The sequence below is a fragment of the Strix aluco genome, chromosome Z, assembly GCF_031877795.1.
Source record: "Strix aluco isolate bStrAlu1 chromosome Z, bStrAlu1.hap1, whole genome shotgun sequence".
Taxonomy (NCBI): Eukaryota; Metazoa; Chordata; class Aves; order Strigiformes; family Strigidae; genus Strix; species Strix aluco.
The window spans coordinates 85,056,130-85,077,591 of NC_133971.1; the positions used below are offsets into that span (position 1 = coordinate 85,056,130).

General features: G+C 61.5%; 3 protein-coding genes across 3 annotated transcripts; all 3 read left to right on the top strand.

The window, feature by feature from the left end:
- Positions 1–566: 566 nt before the first annotated feature.
- LOC141918181 (adenosine 5'-monophosphoramidase HINT2-like) lies at positions 567–1,910 on the top strand. The gene is made up of 4 exons (XM_074812307.1): positions 567–581; positions 916–1,068; positions 1,169–1,273; positions 1,360–1,910. Exons 1-4 carry the CDS (start codon positions 570–572, stop codon positions 1,576–1,578), a joined length of 489 nt encoding a protein of 162 aa, XP_074668408.1. The 5' UTR covers positions 567–569; the 3' UTR covers positions 1,579–1,910.
- Positions 1,911–3,702: 1,792 nt separating this feature from the next.
- On the top strand, positions 3,703–7,911 carry LOC141918834 (uncharacterized). The gene is made up of 3 exons (XM_074813681.1): positions 3,703–3,898; positions 6,768–6,957; positions 7,440–7,911. The coding sequence occupies exons 1-3, from the start codon at positions 3,703–3,705 to the stop codon at positions 7,810–7,812; spliced, it is 759 nt and encodes a 252-aa protein (XP_074669782.1). The 3' UTR covers positions 7,813–7,911.
- LOC141918070 (transmembrane protein 8B-like) lies at positions 7,654–12,677 on the top strand. Its single transcript, XM_074812097.1, has 10 exons — positions 7,654–7,935; positions 8,049–8,308; positions 8,546–8,901; positions 9,227–9,323; positions 9,533–9,656; positions 11,029–11,171; positions 11,370–11,548; positions 11,637–11,783; positions 11,850–11,966; positions 12,177–12,677. Exons 1-10 carry the CDS (start codon positions 7,904–7,906, stop codon positions 12,510–12,512), a joined length of 1,791 nt encoding a protein of 596 aa, XP_074668198.1. The 5' UTR covers positions 7,654–7,903; the 3' UTR covers positions 12,513–12,677.
- The last annotated feature ends 8,785 nt before the right edge of the window (positions 12,678–21,462 follow it).

Genomic DNA, 21,462 nt, shown 5'->3' on the forward strand with positions numbered 1-21,462 from the left:
CACCGCAGCCCCCGGAGCCGGCGGGGTGTCCCGGGGACCCCCCGAGCAGCCGCCTCATGGCGGCCTGGTCCGGGACCGGGCCCGGCGGTGGGAGGGAGGACGAGCTTCAGCATGGCGCAGCGGCCGCGGGAGCGGCGGCACAAGCGACCCGGGGCCGGGGCAGCCTTTCGGCCGCTCCATCTGCTCCCGCAGCCGCCGCTCCGAGCCGTCGGGGCTGAGCCGTGCGGGCCCCCCGCTGCCCCCCCGCGCTCCCACGGGAGAGCTCGGCACGGGACGGCAGCCCCGCTGCGGGACCACCTGGGGCTGCGGGCCGAGCCCCCCCGGCCCTCCCGCTCTGCGCCCCCCTCCCAGAGCCAGCTCCTGAGCGCCCAACGACCCCCCCCGGCGGCCTCGGGAGCGGGGGAAGAGGCGCGGCGGCGGCCCGGGCGGGGTCACGACACCCCCCGACTCCCCGTCTTGGGGCTCCGCGTGCGGGCGCTTTAACGCGCCGTGAAGGAGGTGGGTGTGTCGGGCGGGAGTGACGGTAGAGACAGCCAATGGGGCGGCGGGGCGAGGCCGACGCGGCGGCCATGGCGGCGGTGGTGACGCGGGGGCCGGCGCCAATGGGACGGGTCCGGGGGCGGGACACGGGCCAGCGGCGGGAGAATGGGGGGGCGGACGGGGGGGCCCGGCCGGGCCTTCGCCCTGCGCCGCGCTCGCTGCTGCTTCCCCCACCCCGGGCAAGGTCCGCGGGGGCCGTGAGCCCCCCCCGAGCGCACCCCCACGGCTCGGCACAGCACCGTGTGCATCCCCCCCCACTCCGGGTTGCCCCCTCCGTCCCCCCCGCCTGCCCCGCGCCCGCACACCCCCCTCCACGCGTGTCCCCCCCGCCGCGCCGTCCCCGCGGTCCCCTAAGGCCCCGTGTGTCCCCCCCAGCGGTGCGTGGCGGCGGCCGGCGGGCAGGACGGGGAGGTGGGCGAGGCGCGGCGGGCAGCGGCGGCCGGCGAGGGGGCGGGCGGGGCCCCCACCATCTTCAGCAAGATCATCGCCCGCAGCGTGCCCGCCGCCATCCTCTATGAAGACGACAAGGTAGCGGGGACAGCAGCGCGCGTGTCCCCTCCCGGGGCGGGGCGGGTGGCAGCGCCCCCGGGCGCGGGGCTCACCCTGCTCCCCCCCTCCTCCCCGGCAGTGCCTGGTTTTCCGCGATGTGGCCCCCCAAGCCCCCGTCCACTTCCTGGTGATCCCCAAGCGCCCCATCCCCCGGCTCAGCCGCGTGGGTCCCCAGGACACCGAGGTGAGTCCTGGGGGGTCCCTGGGACATGGAGGGACACACACACACACGGTGCTGACCCTGTCGCCCCCCCCCCCCACCCCCCGCAGCTCCTGGGCCACTTGCTGGTGGTGGCGGCACAGACGGCGCAGGCAGAGGGGTTGGCTGATGGCTACCGGCTCGGTGAGTTGGTGGCCCCTGCTGTGCCATGGGGCAGGACCCTCACCGGTGGTCATAGACTTCGCTCACATCATCACAAAACAAAAAAGCAACCCAAAAAACTACAACCAAAACCCAAACTAAAGCAAAAACTTCCTCACATTATGTGAGAGCTGACTTGTAGCTTCCTGAAAGAAAGCTTGAGAAAACCAGCCTGGGAAAGAGGTTGGGGATGTGGGGTGAGCAGAGGCCCTTCAAGCCGAGGAATGTCTCAAACACTCGCAAGTAGCGGAACTATAGTCACGGGGTGGATCGTGTGGAGTTTGGAGCTGATAAGGCTGCCTGGATAGCACAGGATGGGCTGGAGGAGGGAGCCCTGAGGAGACAGGACGGCTCTGCTCTGGTGCATCTGGTCAAGTTTCAAGGACCATCTGTCCGGTGAATGACCTTTGCTTCATTATCTATGAAATGCCTATTAAAGTTAACACCCTGAATATGCTAATGAAGCTAATGAGATCATGCTAATTACATCATCCCATGAAGCACCTTACCCCTCCCCATACATGGGATAAGCAGGTATGTGGGTTGACCTGGGGGATGGACCCAAGGAAAGTGGGTATAAATTGAGGGTGGGCAAGGAGTGAAAGATAGAAAGAAAAAAGAAGACATGAAGAAGTAGAGAAGATGGATACATCCCTGACGAACTCGATGGGACCAACACAGGAACATGGACCACTGATCTCTATGTCTCTATTCTCTCTATCTCTCTTTTTCCCTTTTTCCCCTTTTCCCTCAGTACCATTAAGTAACGCAAGGCATACTGTACTGCTTGCCATAACTTGTTCTATACATAGCCAATTAATCCTGTATCCAGTTAGTACATTGCGGGAAGTTAATGAATGTCTGGACCTATCTCACCGTTGTCCATTCCGTTGGGGATTTACAAATCTAATCTCACCATTGTCCATTCCGTTGGGGATTTACAAATCTAAGTCACTTGTGTCCCTCGTTTGAGCAGGACATGACACATTAAAATAAAAATAACATCATCACAGTACCGCAACACAATCCACCCCTTGTTCCTTCACCACAGTTACAACAGAAGATTCCCATGGTTATTCTGCTAACAGAGTCAGGCTGTATATCGCCTGTTACCTCTCCCAGTTACTATCCTTACCTTGCATCCCTCTGTCCCAGTTGGGTGCCAGAAAGGGCCATCCTGTCTGCCACCAGACAAGACACCACACAGCCACTCGCTCCCCTGCGCTGCCCCCGGGGAATGGGGGAGGGACTTGGAGGGGTATCCATGAGGAGACTCAGAGGCTGAGATTAAAACCAATGTAATAATTGAAATAAAGTTATGGTAAGAATGCCAATAATAATAATAGAAAATACAAATGGGTGATGCACAATGTGATTGCTCACCACCCGCTGACCGATGCCCAGCCGATTCCTGGCTTGTGATCCCAGAGAGGAGAGAATCCTGAAACCACCGTCCTGAACACCTGAGTGGAGCTTCCCAACCAACCCTTCTCTATACGCTGAGCATGACGTTAGGTGATGTGGAATATTCCACTGGCCAATTTGGGTCCGTTGTTTTGGCTGTGTTCCCCCCCCAGCTTCTTGTGTACCTGCGCACTTGCGGGACGTGAGAAGTTGAAAAGTCCTGGATTTCTGAGCAACAACTAAACCCATCAGTACATTGTCAATGTTCTTCTCACAGCGAATCCCAGACTGAATCCAGAACACAGCACTGTTCTAGCTAGTAAGAGGGAAGGAAAAAAACCCCCAATTATCTCTATTGCAGCCAAACCCAGGACACCCTTGTAGCCTGTGGACCCCATGGCCACCTGCATCCCGGCTCCATGTCCCCTGTCCCCCAGCCTTGTGTCCCTGTCCCCATCCCAAGGCCCCTGTCCGCAGACCATGTCCCTGTCTCCAGCCCCAATATCCCTGTCCCCCAGCCTCACAGCTCTTTCCCCAGCCCCATATCCCTGTTCCCAGCCCACGTCCCTGTCCCCAGCCTTGTATCTCTGTCTCCAGCCCGTGTCCCTCTCCCCAGACCGTGTCCCCTGCCCCAGTCACTCTCCCCGTCCCCAGCCCCTCGTCCCCCGTGCCCACCCGTGTCCCTGCCCCGCGGTGCCCCGAGCAGCGGCGGGACCATCCCGACGCGGGGGGGGGTGTGTGAGGGTCGAGTCGCGGGGGGGGGCGGGTCGCTGCCGCCGGTGAGTGACGCGCGTGGGGGCCAATGGTGGTGCGGGGGCGGCCCCGCGGGGGGCGGGGCGGGTGACGTCATGGGCGCCGGTGCGCGGCGGGGCTGCTGGCGGCGCGCGCCCCACGGCAGCCGGCGCGGCGGCATGGGCCGGCGGGGCGGCGGGGGCGGCGGGCAGCGGCGGCCGCTCGCCCCCCCCCTCCGCCTCCTCCCCCTGCCCCTGCCCCTGCCCCTGCCCCTGCTGCTCCTGCCGCTCCTCCTCCCGCCGCCCCCCGCCGGTGAGTGCCGCGGGGCCGGGGATGTGCGTGCACCGGGTGTGTGGCACACGCGCGACGGGGCCGGGGGGGGGGGCGGGGACGGGATGGGGCGCCGGAGGGCGCGGGCGCGGGGTGCGTGTGCCGCCGTGGGGCGCCGGGATGCGCGGGAAGGGGTACGTGCGGAGCGGGAGTGGGTGCGTGCGGAGCGGGGCGCGGGGTTTGTGTGCCGCGGGGTGGGTGTGTGCGAGGGTAGGAGGTCTGCGCGCTGTGGGGCGCGGGGGGGGCGTGGGGGCGGTGGGGTGCGGGGTGCTCGTGGCGCGGGGCGGGGGGATGAGCTTGCGGTGGGGGCGAGGTACACGAGCGATGGGGACGGGGGGGGTGTGCGGGCAGCGGGGCGCGGGGGTGGGTGAGAGTGGGGCGCGGGGGGTGTGTGCAGGGGGGGCGCAGCGTCCGCCTGCTGCGGGGTGCGGGATGCACGTGCGGTGGGACACGGCGAGTCTGTGCAGCCAGGGATGGGGAGCGCACGGAGCGGGGGTCTGGGTGTTCAGCGGGGCACAGAGGTGCGCCCAGCGGGCTGTGGGGTGTGCGCGGTGGGGCAGGAGGTGCACGTGGGCAGCGCGATGGGGCGCAGGGATGCGTGTGCGGTGGGGTACTGGCGTAACGGGGCACGGGGTGGCATGTGCAGAGGGTACCAGATGCCAACGCAATGGGGCGCGAGGATGTGCGTGCAGTGGGTCATGACGATGAGCATGCCGTGGGGCGTGGGGTACCCCTGCAGTGGGGCATGGAGGTAAACGTGCAGTGGGGCGAAGGGGTGTGCGTGCCTGGAGGACACAGGCGGTGCACACGCAGTAGAACACCCTGGGGGCGGGGGGGGGGCATGTCCGTGGGCCCGGGGGGGCTGCAGAGGCAGGGCAGAGAGCTGCGTGCGTGCCGTGGGGCAGCGGCGATGGACAGCCTGCAGAGAGGGGGATGTGCGCGCAGCGAGGCTTGGGGATGCGCGGGGGCGCGGGGGGGACACACCGGTGGGACTGTGCGAGGCGATGGGCGTGCTGTGGGGCAGGGGAGGATGGCTTGGTGACGGGGATGCGGAAGGGCACCCCCTGGGGTGGAGGGGGGGTCCCCCGGGGAGGGGGGCAGCTGCCCGCGGGCTGCCGGGGCCGCCGTGGGGCAGCGGTGGGGCGGCCGCGGGAGCTGTCCGCGGTGCTGTCCGCCCTCCGGGAGCTGTCCGCGGTGCTGAGCGCCCGGCGCGACCCGGGGCTGTGGGGCCGGGGTGGGCGGTCCCGAGTCTCCGTCCGCTGTCCTGAGGCAGAGGGGCGCTTGCTTTCCTCCTTCTCCCCCCGCTTCCATGGATAGGGAATCCCTCTCCGTCCTCCAGCGACTCTCCCGTGCTCTGGTCACACCGCCACGGGGCTTCAGACTCACCCTCTGCTTGCAGCTGGCTCTCCCTGCCTTGCCCTGGGCGAGTGGGCAGAGGGGAAACCGCGCTGGGACCGGGAAGCTCCGAGAGCTTTCCCCCATGCCACCTCCTAGAGTTGCGTTCAACATCTCTTCCTCCCCGGGGTCCCCTGGCAGGTCATCGCCCGCACGTGGGGAGGGGAGCTGTGGAGTGGATTGGTGATTCATGGCAGGGAAATTAGGATTGGGTGCTCTTGCACTGAGACAGGTATTTCATGCCTGGCTTGTGTCGGCTGGAAGTGAAGGGGAGGGGGAGCTGCCTTTGTTCCAGGCAAGGGAGCAGATGCATGTCAGTGTACAGCCGGCTGGGGCTGCACACACGCAGCACAAACACACGTGCATACAAGCACATGCACATACTCCCAGCCAGGCGCGTGCTGTGCAAAGCTGCCCTTCTTTTCAGCTATCCCACTCTCCACTGGACGAGTTCTCCTGGGCACAGCCCTGCTCCCAGCCCCTCCTCTGCTGGCATCCCTCTTGCTGGCAGCTTGTGCAGAGGGGCATCTCATCCTTGGTGCATCTCTGGGGCGTGATGGATGGGTATCCCAGGCTGGCACTGGGGAAGTGTGGCAATGTTAGGGTGAACTTACAGCTGCTGTCTGGATACCAGGTCTCCCTTTCCTCTACTGTGACAAGGAAGTGGCTGCCCTTCTGCTGCCGGGGCTCCTGGAAATCCATGAAAGTCAAACTCTCAGACAGCTGGGCAGGGGGAGGTGGCCCCAGTGCATGCTGTGGGCTTGCAGGAAGTGTCTTGCAGACATGGGGCTGTGCACAGCCCTGCACACCCATGCACGTGGGTGTGCAAGCCTCCACTTTGCCGTGTACGCAGACAGCACCCACGTGTGCATATGTGCACACATATGTGCACCATTCCTCCTCCGCAAACCATGGGAGAGCTGAGAGCCTGTGCAGGAAGTGTGCTGCTCGCTGCTTCTACTCGTTGCTCTAGGGTGGGACTCTGGTTTATGATGGGCTCTGCGCTGAGCCGCCTCAGCAGGCAGAGAAGGGGGGAATCTATGTCCCTGTGGGAGCTGACTTGTTGGGGCTGGGCTGGAGCCGTGAGGAATGGCCCTTTATTACTGGTAAAATGCAGGCAGCAGGTCCTCACTGAAGCGGATGATGAGTTGAAAGAGGTGGGCTGCACCTGGGCAGAGCCTGAGCAGCCAGGGCTGAGGGCTCCGAGGGCTCCACAGGATGAGTGCCCACAGCCTGAGGAACTGGGCTTAAGGCAATGCTGTGCCAGGGCTGGGAAATGGAGCTGGGCACAGCTGATATCAGCTCTGGGGACTCACTGAAACGGCACTGACCCAGCCCCTCCTGCTGGTTTTGGGACATGTTCAAAGCCTGGGTGGGTGAGCCTGGTCTGGGAGGGGTGCTACACCATCCACCCCAGTCCTCACCCTGCTGAGAGTCCCTTGGGTCTCCTCTGCAGATGGGCTCTTTGTGACAGACTACTTCACCCGCACGCCACGCAAGCTCAGCCCTTTCCGATCCTTTGCCAGCATTGAGCTCTTCCATTTCCACATCCCCGAGGACACGGTCATCGCCGTCTGGAACCTTATCACCTTCAAGGAGCAGGGTGGCACATTTGGGGATCAATGTCCAGACCGTAGCATCACCGTGTGAGTAAGCAGCCTGCCCTGTCTGTTTCTTTTCTGCCTGCCTCTGCCTGCCCCTGCTGCCCCCTGCCTGGACTTGCCTTGGAGCCTGCCTGCTCTTGTCTGCTTCTTGCTTGCACCTGCACGTGTGCACGTGTGTATAGGCATGCAGACATACAGAGGAGCACTCATGCACACACATGCATATGCAGGTACACACATGTGCACAGATGCGTGCACCCACATGCATATGTGCATATACACGCACACACATAGACATGCATGCTCACTCCCCATGATTCATCTTCCCAGGACCGTTGCAGGCTCCACTCTTTTGTGCATCTCATACATGAACAGTTTTGCTTGAACACCCACTCGGGGAAGCTCATAGTCTCCAGCAAGGTCCCAGCTTACAGATGGCTTCCCCTGATGTCTTTGAGCGTCCTAATAGCACGGAGGACAGACCCCCTGTCTCTGCTATCTGCTAACTGCTGTCTCTCCTGCAGGTATTTCCGCTCAGGGGCTCCCTCCGTCATTAACCCGCTGCACACACACTTCCCCAGGGACACGGCAGTCCCTGGCTCCTTCGCACTGACCCTCACCTGGACTCTGCCCAACCGCACCACGGGGGTGTTCAATGTCACCAGCCCACTGCCCGGGGACTGGTTCCTGGCTGCCCACCTGCCCAAAGATGAAGGCAAGATCTCCGTCAAGGTGAAGGGCTTGGGGGGACCGTGGGGTGGTAGGGCTCGCTGCAGGGCTCTGCTGGGCTCTGACTGTCCTGGGCTGGCAGTGCCTGGGGCAGGTGTCCCAGGTGGGGACAGTGCCCTGTGCCCCCTGCCCCGTGCTGACTGTCCTGCTGGTGCAGGGGCTCTATGAGGAGTGCCAGTATCTCTTCCAGCCACAGCTCATCGTGCAGCGCTTGGTGAACATTGCCGTGCTGTACCCTGGTTACATCACCGAGCAGAGCATGGCCCCCCACAACCGCTCCTGCCTCTACAAGTGAGTGTGGGAGGGTCTCCTAAGGAGAGGGCACCCTCAGGGTGGGGAGCTGAGGGTGTCCCATCCCGTTGGTCCATGCTGGGGGGGCAGGACCTGACATCACTGTCCCGCAGGGTGTTTGTGCCCAGCTACACGTCGCGAGTGCTGGTGGAGGTACTGCGGTGCCGCGGGGTTGAGGGCTGCCCACTCTGGCTGCGTGTGCGAGCCAAGGCTCCCCCCCTGCACAACTCCACAGCGCTGGACTGCCGGGAGCACACTCCCTGCCAGCTGGCGCTGGACCTGCCCTTCTGGCAGCACTGGTACTACGTGCTGGTGGAGAAACACCCCGGCGTGCTGGGCACAGTCTCCTTCCAGGTCACCGTGCAGCTCACAGGTGAGGGCGCACAGGGAGGTATGGGTGGGTGGCATGATCTTGACTCTGCTTGGGTTGGGGGGTAAAGGATGCCCACGGGATCTGGCCCCAGCTGGGAGCTCTGCTGGGATGGGAACACTGGGAGGTGTTGTGGCTGGGTTGCAGGTGGAGGTGAGCGGTGAGCAAGAAGGGGAGGTGGGAGCTAAGAGGGGACTGGAAGGGCTGTGTGGTGCCCAGGCTGATGGCTCTGCCCCCCAGACTGCTCCCGACCCAGCCTGGCCCGGCCACCCTTCCTGCCCTCCAGCGCCTCCATGAACATGCCCCACTCCTTCGGCGCCCTGAGTGGGTTGGCACTGGGGGACAGCCCTCCACCTGCCAGCCCCAATGGCACGAAGCACCCGGACCCCATCCCCACCGCCTCATCTGCTGGTGAGCGGTGCTGGCCGGTCCGCCCCACGCTGCGCAATGAGCTGGACACCTTCTCCGTCCACTTCTACATCTTCTTTGGGCCCAACGTATCGGTGCCGCCCGACCGCCCCGCTGTCTTCGTCATCAACCTCCTACCGGTGCTGGACAGTGGTGGGGTGCTCAACCTGGAGCTGCGGCTTAACGTGGTAAGGTGACCACGCTGCATCCCAGAGAGGGCAGGGCAGCCTGGGGGGGGGCACTGACTTGGAGATGGGCAATGTCAAGGCTGCAGCAGGGCACGGGACAGGATTTGGGGTGCTCTTGGGTCATGGGCCATGGTTTGGGAGCTCTTGGGTGATGGAGAACAGATTAGGGTGCTCCAAGGGCAGGATGATGACCTGGAGTTGGGGTGTTCTTGGGTGATGGGCAGTGGGTTAGGGCACTGCTAGGTGGTGTGCCGTGATCTGGGTGCTGTCAAAGTGGGGGAGGTCCCCCGCAATGGTTTAGGGCCATCTCCTCCTCTGCCGTCAGAGCTCCCTGTGTGGCGAGAATGTGACGGTGTTTGGATGTCTGAACCATGAAGTCCCGCTGACGTCTGGTGACAACACATCGGTCACCTGTGAGACAGGTAGGCTGGGCTGTGCGTGTCCATTGTGCCGTGGCTGTGGGGGTCACACCCCTCCACGTGTCTAGTGAGAGGCTGGGTGGGACATGGCAGAGACTGTGGGGGCATCTGGCCCTGGACCCTGGCACAGGGTGCTCTGTCCCTGTCCCAGCTGTGTCCAGGGGACAGGGCTGCCCCCTGCCCAGCTCACCCGGAGCTCTCCCGGCCCACAGAGTCCCTGGCAGGCTTCCTGCTCTCTGTCAATGCCACGGCCAGCCTCAGCCGCCTGCGGATCCCCTACCCCCAGACGGGCAGCTGGTACCTGAGCCTGCGCTCGCTCTGTGCCACAGACCACGGGTAAGAGCCCCGGCAAGTCCCCTCCCTGCATGCCCAGAGGAGATGTCCCCACTGTGGCCTGCATCCACGTGCGCTGCGTGTCCGTGGGTGTGCCTGGGCCCTGTGCTGCGTGTCAGCGCTCACGTGTGTGCACGCGGCTTCACGAGCTGTGTGTCACCGTGTAAGTGCCTGCGTGGGCACGGACGGCTCTATCTTGCGCCTGCCTGGCCATCTGTGGGTCCCCGCGGCTCTTCCCTCTGTCTTGTGGTTAGGAAGTGGCTGTCAGCGTGCGAACGCCAGGCGTCTGTTGGTGCCTGCCCGTATCCGCAGCAGTGGCCATCTGTACCCGTACCCGGGAGGAGATTGGGCAGTCACTGCGAGGATGGGGCTTGGCTGTTCGTATGAGGGGGCAGCGCTGGTCAGGCTGCTGTGCCCCTGCTCTGCTCAGCATCTGCCAGGACCAGTCCTGTGTCTGCAGCTCAGCTCCTGGCCCTTGTGTCTGCCTGAGAGCCCTGTGGAGGAGGACTGTTGTGTGCCTGTGTCTGTGGGGCTCTGGGCCGTGCAGGCGGTGCTCTGTGCGTGTTGAGCGCATGCACACAGACAGCACTGGGTGTCCCGTGCATGCATGCGGATGGTGCTGCATGCACATGCACATTTGGTGCACGCATGCAGACGGCACTGCATGCATATTTGGGGGCACCCATGCAGACAGCTCTGTGTACGTGTTTGGGTTTGTGGAGTTGGACAGCGCTGTGTGTGTTCTGCATGCACGTGTGGGGATTTGAGAGTGGAGCACACGCAGGGGCAGCAGACACACGTGCAGACACACCCTGTGCGTGTGTGCAGACAGGGCTGTGTGCGTGTTTGTGCATGCTGGGGTGCAGCAGTTGGTGCGTGCTGTCGGGACGTGGGCCGGTCTGTGCCCCCATGTGCTGGGTGTGCCTGGAGCCCTGTGTGTGGGTGGCGTGGGGCAGAGGGGTGCTGTGCCTGCTCTGGCTCTTCTGCTGCATTTCTAGTTCACACTGAATTGCCAGTTGCAGTCGGTCCTTCCCCAACAGGATCACATGCAGGCATTGCAGGGCACGGTGTTTGCACAGCAAAATCCAAATGAAATAGGAGCCAGCGGAGTGTGTTGCTCAAGGCAAAGTGGCTCTAAGTGTGGCCCCCTTCCTCCTGCTCACCCAGCCTGGCACAGACAATTGTAGCCCACAAGATCCTTGGGGACCAGCTCTCAGCTGCCATATGTATCACCAAAGCAGCTCATTTCCGTGCTTGCCCAGTCCCTGGGTCTCCCATCACATGCCAAGTCTGGGTGCGATGGCTGCCTGTGCTGGAGGCGGGAGCTGCTCGAGGGGCACAGGGTAAGGGCTGAGCCCCTTCTCCTGTGCTGCAGTTTTGAGCCTTGCACCAACGTGACGGCTGAGGTGTACCTGCGTGCCTACCTCTCGCCCTGCATCAACGACTGTGGCATCTATGGCCAGTGCAAGCTGCTGCGTACCAACAACTACCTGTATGCTGCCTGCGAGTGCAAAGCTGGTGAGAGCTGCCCCGGGCACTTACGGTGCCCACTGCGTCCAGGGATTTCCCCAGCATCCTCCCCTCCTCCCCGGGGGTTGTGCACCCCATGAGTCCCCCTGTGCCAGCTCTCTGCAGGGTGCTGGAAAGGGGCTTCCCCAGTCCCTCCCCAGCCCCTGCAAGTGCTGCAGGGGTGACGGCGGCTCTCCGTGGTCACAGGCTGGAACGGCTGGGGCTGCACAGACAATGCCGAGGCTTTCTCCTATGGCTTCCAGCTCCTCTCCACCCTGCTGCTGTGCCTCAGCAATGTCATGTTCGTGCCTCCCGTGGCCATCGCTGTCCGCAGCCACTACCTCATGGAAGCTGCTGTCTACATCTTCACCATGTTCTTCTCCACTGTGAGGACGGAGTAGGGGCGGATGGGGGGGCAGACGAGGGGCTGGAGCTCTGTGGGGTGGTTCTCACATCCTTTTCCTCCGACCCCAGTTTTACCACGCCTGCGACCAGCCAGGCATCGTGGTGTTCTGCATCATGGAGTATGATGTTCTGCAGTTCTGTGACTTCCTGGGCTCCCTCATGTCCGTCTGGGTCACTGTCATTGCCATGGCCCGGCTCCAGCCTGTGGTCAAGCAGGCAAGTGCGGGGAGGGGGTGTGCAAGGTGTACATAGAGGGTACTGATCCTGATGGGTGCCCCACAGGTGCTCTACCTGCTGGGGGCCATGCTGCTCTCCATGGCTCTGCAGATGGACCGCCACGGGCTCTGGAACCTGCTGGGTCCCAGCCTCTTCGCCTTAGGGATCATGGCCATCGCCTGGGTAAGGAGATGCTGTCCCTGTCCTCTTATGTCTCCACCCCGGCTGTGCTCAGCATCCTGCCCGGCTGTCTAGTCCCACTCCCCTGCCAGCATCTCCCCTTCTCCATGGACCCCCCTCCCTGGCTCCTGGGGGGATGCGGCACCATGGCACAGGGCCCGTGCCCGTCCCTGCCGGGGATGCCTCTTCCAGCCCCCCCTTTCCCCACCACAGACAGCTCGCACCATCCGACGCCGCCACTGCTACCCACCGACCTGGAAGCGCTGGGCTTTCTACCTGTGCCCGGGAGCGCTGATCGCGGCGGCTGCTGTGCTGCTCTACGCCTTTGTGGAGACGGAGGAGAACTACTTCTACATCCACAGCATCTGGCACTTGCTCATCGCTGGCAGCGTCGGCTTCTTGCTGCCACCCCGTGCCAAGACCAGTGGGCGCCTGGGGCCGCTGCCCCGGCGCAAGGGCTGCGGGTACCAGCTCTGCGTCAACGAACAGGAGGAGCTGGGGCTTGTCGACCCGGCCGTGGCCTCCATCAACAGTATTTGTACCAGCTGATGCTGACGGCAGCCCGGACTCCTCTGACACAGACAGCAGCCCCACGGGGCCCGGCACCCACTCTCTTTGCTGGCTGCCTGTCCCTGGGAGTGCCAGGACTCCTCTGGGTGGGCACAGAGCCACCCATGCTGCCCTGTTCTTGCAATTACAACCTGATTGAACTTGTCTCCAGGAGTTGCTGCGGCTCAGTCTGGTGCTGAGCTGGGGGGGGGGGCTCAAGGCTGAGCTGGGGCCACGCTCCTCTCTTTGCCAGGCCATGGAGGTGCCCAGGGGATGTGGCTGGGTGCAGAGTGGGTAATGGCAATGGTCTCTGGCTCTCGCTCAGGGGTCTGTAGCAAGAGCTGCTACTCTGCAGTGGGCTACTCTGGGGCTGACACAGCTCCGACATAGAGCAAGGTGGCCAGCAAGAGGTGGGGTCCAGGGGCTGCAGTCATTTGGCTGGCTGCAAGGCAGGCTGCAGAGTTGGGATGACTTTGCCATGGCACTGTGCTCTCACAGGATGGCTTTAATGCCCGGCCCAGGGGCAGCTGTGCTGTGCCAGGGCATCTGGGGTCTCCCCCAAGCCAGCATGACTGCGGGGAGCCCATAACCCTGGGGGTAGCTGAGCTGGTGCTGCCTGCCGTGGCGATGCACGGGTCTGAAAGTGCACTGCCTTCAAGGGCCACATCCCCAGGACCCCACAGCCCACTGGTGTCACTCTGCTGCCTGGAGCAGCCCCCCTCCGCACCCCACACACCAGCCCAGGAGCAGTGGAGCAGTGGCCCTGCATCCCTGTTGTGGCCACTAGCCATGAGCATTCTCTGCAGGGCACTGAGCATCAGTGGGAGGGGTCATGGACTGTAACCCCCAGCTGGTTGGGACAACCCTGCCTGAGCCCCTGTTCCTTGTTCCAGCCTGTGGTCAGACCCACAGGCTCAGCACCCACTGGAGCCAGTGATGACTGTGGTGTGGTGGCAAACACCTGGGCTGTGTGTGTGGCCCAAGGACACAGAATTTCCACCCTGCTCCTGCGGCTCAGAGGGGGCAAGATGGACCAGAGAGAAGAGGGGAAACCCCACTGGCCCTTCTCACCCCCCTGGGGACTGCTCCATCCCCCTGGGCTCTTTCCAGCCCCGAAGGATTCTTCAGGGGTGAGTCCCCAGGCAAAGCTCTGCACCTTGGCGGGCACATCCTGGCTCAGCAGAGCCCACCCGCCAGCAGCCCCCCTCCCCATACCCCGGGGACAGAGCCCGCACGGGGAGATTTACTGGATGGCTAACAGGATTAGCAACTGCAGGCAGGCAGGCAGCTATGTAATAGGATTGCAATCTAATTAAACCTGCTGCTTGGGAGCTGGGCCCCAGCTGGCCAGAACAGTGTGGGCTTGGGGGACTGTGGGGGCAGCTGGAGGGGACGGTGGGGATGGAGTGGGCAGGTCAGAAAGAGGGGTAAGCTGGTGAGGGCCTCAGTGGTGGTGGTGGGTTCAGGGATTTGGGGACGATGGCGGTGGGGAACCGGCCTGGTGTGGAGGTGTGCTGGCAGCCCGGGGTGGCTGGGCAGGAGCCCTGGTCAGTGTGCAAGGGGGCTGGGGGACCTGCACCCGCTGCCCTCCTTTCCCTGAGAGCTCACCCTCCAGCCCTTTCACTGCCGTGCAAAATGCCCGGTCTGGTCCAGCCAGGTGGCTGATTAAGGATGAATTTTTTAATTAAAAACATCACTCACTTCACCAAGTCCAATCGCATATCCCTGGCAGTAGCAGCTCCTAGAGAATGAGGAGCTCAGCTTTAGCTTTCACATTAGCAACTCGGTGGAGTGCAGCGCACACCGGGCATGGGGATCATGCCACCCCGGTGTGTCCACCAGCCCAATGGGTGGTCCTGCAAAAATGCACCCTGATTTCATGGAGATGTCAGTGCTCTGTGCAGCATCCTTCCCCCTCCCTCATGCGCTGGCTCACTGCTGTGGGGCTGAAGTGCAAACCCACTGCTCGCTGATAACAGAGGCTACTGACCATGTGGTAGGATGTGCATTCTCCTTGCAAGAAGTTGCCCAGTCCCTGTCCTGTCCCACAGCAGACACCACGGGGTGGCACATACAGGTCTGGACCCCGAGGGATCCTGGCAGAGGCGGGCAGCAGTTTTAGCCCGTAGAACTGCCCAGGGAAGCCCAGCCAAGCCAGGCACTGGCTCTGCTGGACTCCGCTTCTCTGAGCTGCTGGGACGACTCAGCGCTCCCTCTCATTTTAATTAAACCTGCGACTGCATTTTTCATCTCAAGGACAGGCCAAGCAGCCGACCGTGCTGCCGGGGAGGGAGCTCAGCCAAGCAGCACTGGAGGGGATCCAGGCACTCTCTGCCAGCCCAGCTCGGCCCCAGAGCCCGTAGGCTACCTGCTGAGAGCTGGGAATCCCCCTCCCCACTTCACCCCCCAGCCCCAGTGGTCAGAAACACATCCCCTTGCCCAAGAGGCTGGCACAGCTCAGGGGGCATTGTGGTGTGGTGCAAGTACAGGACATGCAGTCTTGCAGGACTGAAAGGTTTTTGCTCAGTGGTCCTGGCAACAAGCATGGTGAAGCCGCTTTCTCCGGTGGGACACCCAGCACAGGGTGCGTGGCACCGTCTCTCCCACCAAGCCTGGCTGGGAGCGTGCTGGAACACCCCATGGGAAACTTCACATGCCCTCAGCCACCTCCTCTTTGCTGTGGGGTCAGGAACATCAGCCTGTCTGTCTCTGTGGGGCTGTGTGAGCTTTTCTGGTGTGTTCCCCATGATCTCCAGCCTTAGCCCTGTAGAGGTGTGCTTGGGGCAAAGGCTGGACTCTGTTTTCCCCCTGCTCAGAAAGTTGGGGTCTCTGTGACTCCCACCCCCCAGTGTAAACAGCCTTCCTGATGCTCCATCTCTGCCTCTGCCAGGCACAGCAACCGCATAACCATGGCAACAGTGTCCCTATAACAACCAGGTACATCTGACATCCCCATGGCAACCAACTCCCCAAACAGCCGGTGAAGAGCTTCGCTTCCTCAGTGCTGGGGAGGGATGGTGGGGTTCGAGTCTCCAGCAAGGCAGGGACGTGGGAACAGACTCAGCTGGGAAGGGCTTTGGCCACGTGCCTGGGGCAGCACAAGTCTTGGTGGCTTCTGACCTGCCAGGGAGGCTGCAGGGAACACAGGAGATGCAGGAGAAGTGGGTGGACATGGGGACAGCATCACCCCAGCTCAGTCTCCTGTGTCCCAGCCCGGTCCTGCCTGCTGGGCTGTCAGTGCCATGGGGCACATGCTCCGACACACGGTCCCTGGAAATGTGTATCCCAAAGGCCGGGACTGCTTCCTCCCACAGCCTCCTCCTTCCAACCCCAACTCCCACTGCAGAGATGCTCTGCCCATTGCCCGCAGCCTGCCCCCCCTGCAGGGCTGCCAGGCCCTCCCGCCACTGCCTGCCCATGTCTGCCAGGCCAGACTCACCAGACAGCAGCCCTGACTCAGTCTGTCGTTGCAGATGGCAACTGCATGCCATGCAACTTTAATGTGTCAGGCCTGAACTATTGAGTCCTGCAGCGGGCTGCATGCGCGCAGGCAGGACCCATCATCCCTGCTCCTCTCCCCGCTCCTGCATGCCTGAGCAGGTAGCAGTGGGTGAGGGCTGGTGACAGGTCCCAGCCTTTGGGGTCTCTCTAGGTGCTGGAGGGTCCCATGGCCCTTGCTAGCCCCCTGGGGGCTGTGGGATGCGGGTGGCAGGGCAGCTGCTGGTGCCTGGGTGCAGGGACAGGTGTATAGGGAGGGATGTACAACCCTGTTCTGTCCCCACCCTGGAATTTTCTCCCTGCCTCCTCAGGAAACTCCACAGCCAGAGGCAGCAGATCCCCCCCTGCTGCCCTGGGTGGTCCTCACTCCGCTCCTTCTTGCTCTGCTGACAGGCCCCAGCGAGATGAGGCCTTTCCACCACAGTCAATGTAAATCCTGCCATGGGTGCAGCCAGAGCTTGCTCCCTGGCCGGGTACAGCTGTCACCACGCTGCTCTGGAGATGATGAAAGGCTGGAGAATGGTCCACTGCTCTCTTCTTCTGCAATTTGCCCTGCGCACCCTGCAGCCACTTGATGATTTTCTCATCAGAGTAGCAAGCCTCAGCCGCCCTCCCCATGCAGACCCATTCATCACCCACGGTTGGCAGCGCCACACAGATCACAGGCCTGGAGCCGCCTGCCCTGCTCTGTCCCCGGCTGTCCCTCAGCCCTGCAGACAGTGTCCCCGCCACGGTCAGCCTGGGGGGAGCAGCTCTGAGCATGCAAGGGGACCCTGTTTCTCCTGGATCAACCCACGGGGAGCCAGCCTGATCACCCCTCCTTCTTCCCCATCCCCTAGCCCTGTGTCTCACCTTCCGCGCTGCCATCCCCAGCTCTCATCCCATGTCAGGGACCCCTCAAAGCTTCAGCCCCCATCTGCAGGGTGCTGGGCGAGAGCCAGGCACCTGCAAGCAGGAGATACAGCTACAGACAGAGCAAGCCCATCCCCAGTGCATGCTCCTGCATTGCTCCTGCCATAGGTCATCTCTCCAGGTCCCTGCTCCAGGGCAGCACCATGCCATGGCTACCTGTCCCATGCAACTGGAACAGAGCTGAGCATGACAAAACCAGCACAGAGCAAGGGACAAGGGGCTTGGAGATGGACCTGGGGCACCAGGAACCAACATTGCCCCAGCAGCACCCTGTGCCATGACACCTGGAGGTGTGAGAAAGCAGCAGGGTGGCAGGGCATGCCTGGTTTTGCATGAGGGTATGGGTGCAGGGGCCATGGGGATGAGGGACAAATGGCTTAGCTGTACCCACAGGGACTGTGTCAAGGGACAAACAGCAGCTGCCACGGTCACATGGCTGGAGGGGAGTAACAGACAGGGAAGGGGGACACCATGACATGGGAGACAATCACCATGCAAATCACCATGATTTTTAGTCACTGGTAATTGAGCTTCTTGGAGAGGCTGGTGGGGGAACCTGCAGGGGGGGCCGGACTTGGGTCTTTATCCCTGGCAATTTAGAAGAGTGCTGTTGAAGAGCTGCTCTGCCGAGCGGAAAAGCCACTTGAGTCGTGCTTGACTTCATCAAGGGAACTGCATAGAAATCAGGGAGCTTGCTAAAAGAAATTAATAGAGCAGCCAGGAGGGCAGAGCGCCTGCAGACAGCATGAGAATTGCTCAGAGCAGCATGCTGGAGACTTCCAGTAAATGAACGTGTCCTTTAACGAGATTTGCAGGGCAAGCGTGGCTGAGGAGCAGAGTGGAGTGGGCGAATGGGTGGGAAAGGTCATTCCTCAAGGAGGGGAGCTGTGTCAAAATGAAGAGCATGGGGAAGGGGATGCAGTTACATGGGAAACCAGAGCAAAACAACCCCTAAAAAGGTTTTGAGGAAGATCTTTGGCAGCAGTGTAAAATTGCAAATAATTTTCCAATGCCAGCTTTAAGGTGTTGCTGTGAAAATGAGACTTTGGGGGTGTCCAAGGGTGCACCAGAGTGCTGCAACCTGAACCTACTTCCTTCAGATGAACCTTGGAGTAGGACCTCTGTGTCCTGCAAGCCTTTTCCTTTTGTGTTAGGATAAGAATGTCAAGCGTTTCTAGCCCCGGAGCAGACATTCAGGGCCCCTATATCAACACAGAAGGATGCTGCTGAAGGAGCAGCCTCGGCGCGTCGCAGCCAGCAAGCAGGGGAAGGATCTCCTGCGGGCTGTGATTGTGAGAACAAAGTCTACAAGTACAAAGCGCAGCTGCGCTTGCTGTCAAGTGGTAGGAAATTAAGGCAGATACTCTCGTGAGAAATCAGCCTCGCACCAACAAAAATCAAACTGTTACACCAAATGCAATCCTGGATAAATTTATCTTAAGAAGCAAGCCTGCAGAGGAAGATAAAACCATGTTAGCGGAGGCTGAGAACATTTTCCATGGGATGCAAAGCCACCATTCCCTTTATGGCTTGCATATTAAAGTTTTCTCATAAAAAACATTTCCCCCTACTCAAATACCACCACTAAAATTTCCCTTGAGAGAACCAACTGCTAAGCAATATGTTGTTATGTATGAACAGTGCTCTCCATGGAAGCTGTATTAAAGAAATCACATTCAATCTTCCTGTTGGAGTGCGAGTGGTGCCTACACCAAGGGGAATAGTACAGTTTATTCTTACTTTACATAAAGATGCTTCGCCACCTCCAGGGCTAAAACCTGGGGCTCCACATTTTGAGGAGGAGTATTTTGGCTAAAATTAAATAGACTTGGAACAAGTGCAAACCAGAGGCTCCCAGCTCAGCAGGAGGGGAGGTAAGTCCCAGTGGGCGCTGGGCACCGCGTCCTCCCAAGCAGCTTTGCCCCAGCACTCGCCTGAAGTCAGCAAATCTACTGCCAGCACAGCTACAAATCCCAGACGAGCCCATGAGGATTGTTGTTCTAATTAACTAATGAAGGCGTCTCCTGCGGGGAAGATGGACAATCTGAGATGGAGGCTTCCTCCCTGTTTTGGAGGGGACCTGGAGCAACACCCAACTCCTCTCAAGGGACCCCATAAGTGTTACTACACCCCGAGGATCAGGATGCAGTCCCCACTGCCGGAGGTCCCAAGTGCTCCCAGAGGCTGAGCATCTCCCTGCACCCTGCCTTCAACCAAAATTCAGTATCTCAGACGCCAGGTGTGCTCCGGTTCCAGGCTGCCTTCGAAAACCCACCCGACCCTGTCCTCTGCCCAGTGGGTCTGAAGGCAGCTTGGCTGTTCTCATCCCTCAGTCTTCACTTCTGTCTCATCCTGTCTGCTGCAACATTGTTCAGGCTAATCATATGAGACAAAATAATGTCTGATGAGGGTGAAGTCTGTGCAGGATCTCCCTGAGCCATAGCCAGGCACAGCACAAGGAGGATTCACTTCAAAGTGGGGAGCCACTTCATTAAAAAAGTGAACTACAGCTCTTGACATCAAGATAAACATCCTGATACACTTCAAAGCAGCTTCCTCTCTTTGTCCTTAGACACCCTCTCCTGCTTCACTCATTTTAGAGTTAGAGTTCTCCCTAACCCATCCCATGCTGTATCCCAGCCGGCTGGTTGTTTGCGGGTGCAGATGCCTGGTGCTGCTTTGCAGCATGTGAGACTTTCAGGGCATGACGATGAACCCAAATACTCTGTCATTGTCTTCTGGCCCACCTATGAAGAGTTAAGAATTGCTGGTGAAAATTACTCCATTTCATTGAAAAGCATCATGGTTTTAAAAGAAAGTACAATAGAGAAGTGCCTAAGGACCGACTGGGGTGCCTCCATGCCCGGAGGTGTCCATCCCTCTGGGCACCCCACTGGCAGAGGCTGCAGCCCCATCTCTGGCAGCAGGCTGGGCATTCAGCAGCCTGGGAGAAAGCACCGAGTTGCAAATGCCGACCACGTGCACAGGGAGAGGCATGAGGAGGCAGGAGCGGTGTGTGCATGGGGCGCTGGCGGGAGTCATGCTGCACCCTGATTTACCCCATGGTAAACCTCTCCTTCAGCATTTCGAGTTGATGAGAAGGATTTTGCAAAAGCTTGAGAACCAGGGGACTGTTCCTAATGCCAACACCCAGTCTTTTGCCGCAGCTGGGGGCTTTAGCAGGGTGGCCATCAGAACTGGGCTGCGGGGTGAGCTGTGGCCAGGGGGTCTGTGTGCCCCTCACCAGGTCACCCCAGGGCTTGGGGCACCCTTTTGGGGCAGGAAAAGGGAGAGGAGGGGCTGGTGCAGTGGGGAAACTGCAGGACTGAGCGGCGGGAGCAGGCAACCACAGGACACAGCCCAAAGCTGCTCGCACGGGGCAGTCATGTGGGTCACACTATCACCACCTCTGCTTCGTGGAACTACAGGGACAAAGGGGTCACTGCCTGTTCTGCTGGCAGGTAAATTGCTCCTGAATTACTTCAATTCCTTCAGACATTACATACAGGCTCTGTGCTGGAGCAGGTCGTGCAAGGAGAAGATCAGGAGAGTGGTGCTGCTTTGACTTGTTCCAGAGCAGGATAAATCCAGGGAGAAATCCTCCCCCAGGCCCCCACTACCACAGGGGTCTGCTCTAGCCACCCTGAGGTCGCATGGCTGATGGGGTGCAGGGGTGCTGTTCGCTATGTTGCAGCTGCCCTGTTTCAAGCTGTTATCTGGGATGGAGGGGGAAGGGGCTGTATGTCCTGGCTGCCCAGAGCTGGACCGCCACAGCCCCCGGGCCACCAGACGGCAGCACTGAAATCCTGCGGAGATCTGCTGCTGCTTTCACCTCCCATTTCCAGCCTGGAGAAGGCCTCGCATGCCCCAAATTGAGCCTGCCTTCCTCTCCCCAGGCTTGCCCTGTGCTCTCCAGGCTGTCACCCCAGCCCTGCAACCCTGGGCACATTGCCTGTGTCTGGAGTGGGATGGATCTCACCAGGCACAGGGCTTGTTTCAGGTGGACACCCCCAGGAACAGGCGATGGCTTTGGCTATGTCAGACCCTTCCCCACCTGCATCCCCTCGGTGCCAGCCCCGGTTCTACTTGCTGAAACCACCCGGTGCCCGCATCCCAGGGCTGGGGGCTCGCTGGGAAGGGGCTGGGGGCCAGCCCTGCCCCACTGCCCCTCTGGTACACCCCTGTGCCCAAGCTGGGGGGGGGCAGGGGGCACCCCAAGACGTGCTGCACGGGCAGGGAAGAGAGCAGAGGGTGCCCCTGGCAGGACACCCCCAGGCCAGCCCAGCAGCCCACTCCACGCACCCCTGCACCGGGCAGGGCGGTGAAGCAGATCCCGGGGAGGCGGGGGAGTCACCCCCTTTGCACGGAGGAGGCGGCCCTCTATTGGGGGGCAGTCCGAGGGGGTGGCCATGCCCCAACGCGGGGGCCGGGTACCAACCCCGCTGCAGCAGCAGCCCCGGGACCGCACCTGGGGGGGGGGGGGGGGAAATCCCCCGCCCGTGACGTCACGAGGGCGACGCCGCGCCCTCGCCCCGCCCCT